Source organism: Arachis ipaensis, chromosome B8 (genome assembly GCF_059453495.1).
Source record: "Arachis ipaensis isolate K30076 ecotype BB chromosome B8, ASM5945349v1, whole genome shotgun sequence".
In the NCBI taxonomy this organism is placed as follows: Eukaryota; Viridiplantae; Streptophyta; class Magnoliopsida; order Fabales; family Fabaceae; genus Arachis; species Arachis ipaensis.
In genome coordinates, this window is record NC_142443.1 from 16,250,373 (window position 1) to 16,257,114 (window position 6,742).

Consider the following 6,742-nt stretch of genomic DNA (forward strand, 5'->3'; position numbering starts at 1 on the left):
TTCACATTATTACATCATACTCTTATTTATAGTATAATTTTCATTCTCTAGTTGGATTAGCTCAATACTAATCCTATCAAGAGCACACAACAAAAATAGGTTGGGAAGCAACCAGTAAGTAAAAAGAGAGAGAAGAGGTTAATTGATAAAAAACAAAAACAAACAGAAAAAACATTTTTTTTTAAATTAAAATTATTTTTAAGGTTAATTGATTTTTTTTGAAATAATTTGATGATTTAAATTTTATTTTAGTCGTTACTAAAAAAGATATTCCTGTGATAAAAATAAAAAGGATTATTTAGTCACGTAACAAAAATAATTAAAAAGATATATTTGTTTTTTATAACTATTAATCAAAATATTTTTGTGTATCAGTAACATAATATTTTTTAAAAAATAAATAAAAATAAATGCTGATGTAAATAAATATAATTCACGTAATAAATTTTTGTTTATCTATTTTTTATATCATACCAATACATATAAATTAATAATTATACTACAATTACCTTTGTTTATTAATCAATTACAATTTTTGTTTTACATGTGTGCTTTGGTTGTCAAATTTGTGAAAAATAAAAGAGTAGACGCCAATTAAAAATTAAATAAAATAATAAATATTTATTTCAATTTTTGATCATTTATTTGAATAATAAAATATTTTTATAATTTAAAATTTTTAAAATAATTTTTAATTACTTAAATAATTAGTCTAAATAATTTTTATAAATTGTGACTTGTTAATGTATCAATAACTGCTTAAATCAATATAAAAAATGATTTAAACAAATTATTTAATTATTTAGATAATTAGAGATTGATTAAAAATTTTTAAATTTAGAAAAAATTAGTTATCGTTCAAGCAAATATTTAAAGAACAAAAAAAATATTTACTCAATAAAAAATAAAATTTGAAAACAAATTAGACGATGAATATATTGAAGTAAGGCTAATTCTATATACTTATTATTTAATGTTTAAATTTTGTCTAATTTATTTTTTATAATGAATTTTAAATATTTAAAATTTATTAATTTATATACTTTTAAAATAAATATCAATTTTTTTTTTCAGAAGATATCAAATTTTTAGGCACCATAAGATCCAGATGGAAGAAATTGGCTGTTGTAAATATCTGTGTTTACTGAAGGTGCATTGAACATCATCATCTTCATTGATCATATAGCACATAATAATAATTACTACAGCAAAGCCTGACATGCTGATTAAGGAAAAACAAATGGGAATCTTGGAGTATTTGCATGCATGAAAATGTAACGTGGAAGCACAAAAGCAATGAATGAAGCAAACAAAGCCACACCACCCTCCATTCCCTTTACACGTACCTCACATACTAAGCCCTGTTTCCCCTATAAATACCCCTGCTGCCACCATCAACACTACTCATAAAAAAGTCACACACAACTAAAACACTACTCCTCAAGCATCATCACATTCCACCACCACCATGGCCAAGTCCACCATCCTGGTAGCTCTCCTTGCCCTCGTCCTGGTGGCACACGCCTCCGCAATGAGGCGCGAGAGGGGGAGACAGGGGGACTCATCAAGCTGCGAGAGGCAGGTAGACAGGGTTAACCTCAAGCCCTGCGAGCAGCACATAATGCAGAGGATCATGGGCGAGCAAGAGCAGTACGACTCCTACGATATTAGGAGTACTCGATCCTCCGACCAGCAACAGAGGTGCTGCGATGAGCTGAACGAGATGGAGAACACACAGAGATGCATGTGCGAGGCATTGCAGCAGATAATGGAGAACCAGTGCGATAGGTTGCAGGACAGGCAAATGGTGCAGCAGTTCAAGAGAGAGCTCATGAACTTGCCCCAACAGTGTAACTTTAGGGCACCACAGCGTTGCGATTTGGACGTGAGTGGCGGCAGATGCTAGACTCAAAAATAATAATCTGTGCCAAAACAAACTAGTAGGAAGTAGCTTATGAGCTATTATGTATGCTTGTTTCGTTAATAATAAACATCATCACTGTATGAATGTGGTGATAGCTAGGTAAGGTTATATGAGCACCTTCGGTGTGCTCTTATGGCTTTACCTGTGTTTTGCTACTGCAAAGTTTTAACCACCATGAAATAAAAGATCTTCAAGTATATTATGTTTTAATTTCTTTGAAATTAATGAAAATCAAACACTTCTAATTTTTTTAAATAAAATTTTTGATACTATGACATTTAAATAGAACAAAAATATTTAGTAAACAAAAAATATTAATAAAAAATTAGATTTTAATTATTCTGCAAGTCTTTATAATTTTATCGAATTTTTAATTAGATCATTCTTTTTCTTTTCAATTGGGTCCCTCTACTTTAATTATTCTTTTTCAATTAAGTTCCTATTAAAGTTTAATGTTCAAAAAAACGTTAATGAGTTGTGAAATGACTTATTTATCCTTTTCTTTCCCCTATAAACACTCCATGTTTTTTAGTTATCTGAGGTTTCTCTTTTCTGTTTTCTATTTTCAGTTTTTATTTTTTCCAAATTTATAGCTCAAAGTCAAAGAACCTCATTCATTCTCTCTTCGAAAAGTTGTGTTTTCAGGAGTTCCAACCCGAAGGAAAGAAGACACCTGTATTTTTGTGGAAAGGCAGTAATCGTCCGCTGTTCTTCAACTGTTTGTGACCATAGTAGGAGATATGTTACTTGTGAGAAGATACCAAAAAGTAACTTTTTTGAATGGATTGATGATTTTGAGTAGATTGAGGTTGATGACGGTGTAAAGAATGGGTGGCCAAAGAAAAAAGAAAGGAGGGTTCACTGTTTTTGTGGTGACACTCTGAGTCTTCAAATTTCATGAACAACAAAGAATCCTAATAGAAAATTTATTTCTTATCCTAACAGAAGATGTAAATTTTTTGAGTGGGTTGATGAAGTTGGTACAAGAAGTAACGTGTCTACTGTTGCTGTTGGAGTTGTTGGAACACAAAATTATCCTAAGTTAGAGGGTGAAATATGAAAATTAAATGTACAAGAAAGAAAGATAGAAAGACTAAACGTGGAGATGGAGAGATTAATTATTGAATCCAGAGAAATAGATACTTGTGTAGGTAGATTATGTGATGAGTTTAATATTCTCCAAGAACAAGTTGGGAGATTGAATGACAATATGAAAATTCAATGTAAAATGCAATATATGCTATTTATGTTTTTGCTAGTCTTAATAATTGCAATGTGGTTTGCAAGAGTTTAAAGTTATCTGTGCTATGAAATTCTAATGTAAGAGATTTTATGGCTTCAATCCAATTAAAGCTAATTATGTTTAGTTTGAATAAATTTTACATTTTGATGTATTTTATGTGTGTATAACAATAAAATAGTAGTTGAAAAGAAACTTTATTAATATAAATATTTAAAGTTCCACAATTGACAACAAGTTACAAAAAAAAGTAGCCATATAATATGCCACATATCTAATATTTTTATTAAATAAGTGTTCCTGTAAACCATACGTACACAAAATAAGTGGTAATATAATATACCACATACCTAATCCAAAATAAAGGTCCAAGAAGTGCAATAATTAAAAGTGGTCCAATTTAATTCCAAAATAGTCCTATCCACATAATAAACAGTGACCACAGAGACACAATCCATCACAAGATATACTATTTAATAGCAACTCCAACAATCCTAACTATAAATTTAATCATACTTCAGTCATCACTTAGGTCTATATGTAGACTAGGTGCCCTGTTTGCTTCTTCACTCCTAACTTTAGTCGCCCACTTCTCCTCACACTAAACACCTTTGTCTTTGGTAAAGGTTAAGAAGATGCTCTAGGTGGTTGCTAAGAATCTGCACTTGCCACAGCTGGGAGAGGCTGGAAGATTGGCCCTTCAAGAAGTAAGGCTTGTTGTGAAGATCCAGAAGGTGCTACAATAGGAGACTCATAATTCACTGCACCGGTGGCTGTGGTTGGAGCTTGAGAAGCTGAAGTTGCAAGTATGGGAGGTGGTTGAGTAGAGGCAGCAACAACAGGTGTGGTGGGTAGCTGTTGTGAACATGCAGGTGTGGAGGGGAGTGGTTGTGAAGATGCAGCTCTACCTCTTCCTCTACCCCTTACCCTGCCCTAGGGCCGTCAAAATGGGTTAAACCCATCGGGCCAGCCCGTTTACCCGTTTAAATGGGCGGGCTTTGCCTCTAAAATTAAGCCCGTTTAAATTTCGGGCTAAACGGGCTGAGCCCGATTAACCTGAAAAAAATGACAGGTTAAACGGGCTAGCCCGCGGGCTAAACGGGTGGCCCGTTTAATTTTTTTTTAACATTTTTTTAAAAAAAGTAGCACTTTTAGCTAATATTTCTCCCGATCCGACCCGAAAATCCGACCCATCAACTAAAAAATATATTTTTTTAATGATTTTTTTACCTAAAAGTGGTATTTTTTGTCAAAATATTTTTCAAAAAATAAAATAAAATGATAAACGGGCTGGCCCGTTTAACCCATCGGGCTGACCATAAACGGTCCGGGCTAGAAAATTCTGGCCCGCGAATAAAGTGGGCTTAAACGGGCCAACTCGTTTAACCCGCGGGCTTAACGGGCCAGGCCTAAATGGGCTGGGCTAGCCCGTTTGACAGCCCTACCCTGCCCCTTCCTCTGCCCCTTCCTATCCCTATTTACCTTATTCTCTCAGATCTATGTATATTTACACCGGATCTATTGTCGACAGTAGGATCAATGTCAATAGCAGCTGCAGGATCAACAGCGGCCGCAGCAATAGCCACAGTGTTAGCACCAGCCGGATCTTCTTCGTTGGCGGCAGCAGCAACATCAGGCTCTGAAATCAGGTAAAACACAACCAGTTGCAACATGAATATTTAACTCTTTTTTCAATCAATTTATAATCTATTTATAATTTATTTATAACACAGCATAATCAATTTATAATCCTCTTATAATCTATTTATAAGACAGCATAATCTATTTATAATCCACATTGATAACACAGTAATTTATAACACATCATAATCCATTTTTACACACCATATGATATACTATCACAACCTATTCCACTAAACATATCAAACATAGTAAAACAGCAGTTTGTATATTCAAATTTGCTTGATACCTGATACTATTGGATTGGGACAATGCCTTTTATTATGTCCATATTGTCCGTAATTGCTACATGTAACAGATGTACCCGTCCTCCTAAGCTTTGTCTGAGAACGGTTCTCATCAGGTTCTCTGATCCTCATCATCCGTGGTCTTTCTGACTTCACTCTAAAGATGGGAGGTATGATGGTATCACACTCAACTTTCGGCCACATATTTTCTCCGTTGATTGGAGAAACTAACTTGCCATAAATTGCAACATAGGCTACTGGACTATAGAAGTTGCTGCAATAATCTTCTAGATTATCCCCTTTTTCGAATATGGCACAACAATCATGTGGACAGGGCATTCCACATAACCCCCAAAATCTGCAGCTACACGTTCCAGCCAACAAGTCAACCACAAACCTCTCTACAATCATCTGGTTCTTATGAGAAACTTCGTATGTCAGTCCTCCAGTCCATCTTGCTTGCCACTCCATAGCTCGCGTAGCAATGACATCAAGCCTCTTTTTGGGTTTAGGCATGATTGTATCCTCATATTTTTCGGTCTTTTTTTTTCAGCAAACCGAGACATCCAATAACATCGAATCCACTCGAACATAGTTAAGTATAGGCTTGTCTCTTGCCTCCAAGTTCCTATCATTGAAAGCTTTAGAAATGTTATTCATTAACATGTCGCGCTTAGCAAGAAACGTGAAGTGGCTCTTGCACCAGAGCTTTGGATCCAATGATACTAACTTTTCATAGCATTGATGGTTGATGTGTATCAACTTAGTCATCCTCCTCTCCCATTCCTCCACATATGTAGCTTTAGCTATTGATAGAATTATGTCCCTCAAAATAGTCTTATTACCACCATATGCTTTCTTGCAATTGGCGTACAGATGTCTCAAGCATAGTCTATATTCTACAGCCGGCATCATCTCTTGAAAAACTTGCATCAAACCCTGTAATAGTTAATATAGCAGAGTTAATTAAAATCATTTTCGGGACTCTTAGTAAAATTAAAATAATAACACTAATTAAAGAGCTGCAACATATGATATATAATTCAGAAATAAAGAGCTACAACATATGATATATAATTCAGAAATAATAACACTAATTACTCCATTCACACAACCAAAACAGCAACAGCAAATTTAAGAGTTTAAACTAGAATGGGTAAACATAATAACAAATTATATGAAGTCTTAATTTAATAACAAATTTAATAACATTAAATAAACACACAGCAGGTTCATAAAGATTTAAATAGCAAATACTAACCTTTTGTTGGTCGGACATGAATACTGATAGCTAGAATTATTGTCGGTCTAGATTTTCTCTTATAAAAAAAAGAATTACTTCGTTGTAAGCATAGCTCCAAACCAACAAACAACTCTCACATCAAATTTAAATTGGTTTTGTCACATGTACAAACCCCAATAAAAATTAACCAAAGTATTTAGATCCCGAGTTGTCTCACAAGGAATTACAATGAAGTGGTCAATTATTGGCTATGAAGGGACAAAGGATTTGATTGGTAAAAGGGTAAGAAATTAAATGACGAGAAAAGTAAATCGAGAATTAATAAAGGCAAGGTAAAGAACTCTTGGCTAGACATAGGTAATTGAGATCACCATTCTTGTCTACAAACTATATATTGACAATTGTTA

At 33.7% G+C, this 6,742-nt stretch overlaps 1 protein-coding gene across 1 annotated transcript; it reads left to right on the forward strand.

Moving 5' to 3' along the window:
• The first annotated feature begins 1,415 nt into the window (after positions 1 to 1,415).
• LOC148547316 (conglutin) lies at positions 1,416 to 2,121 on the forward strand. Its single transcript, XM_088496368.1, has one exon. The coding sequence runs from the start codon at positions 1,469 to 1,471 to the stop codon at positions 1,904 to 1,906; it is 438 nt and encodes a 145-aa protein (XP_088352494.1). The 5' UTR covers positions 1,416 to 1,468; the 3' UTR covers positions 1,907 to 2,121.
• Positions 2,122 to 6,742: the final 4,621 nt, after the last annotated feature.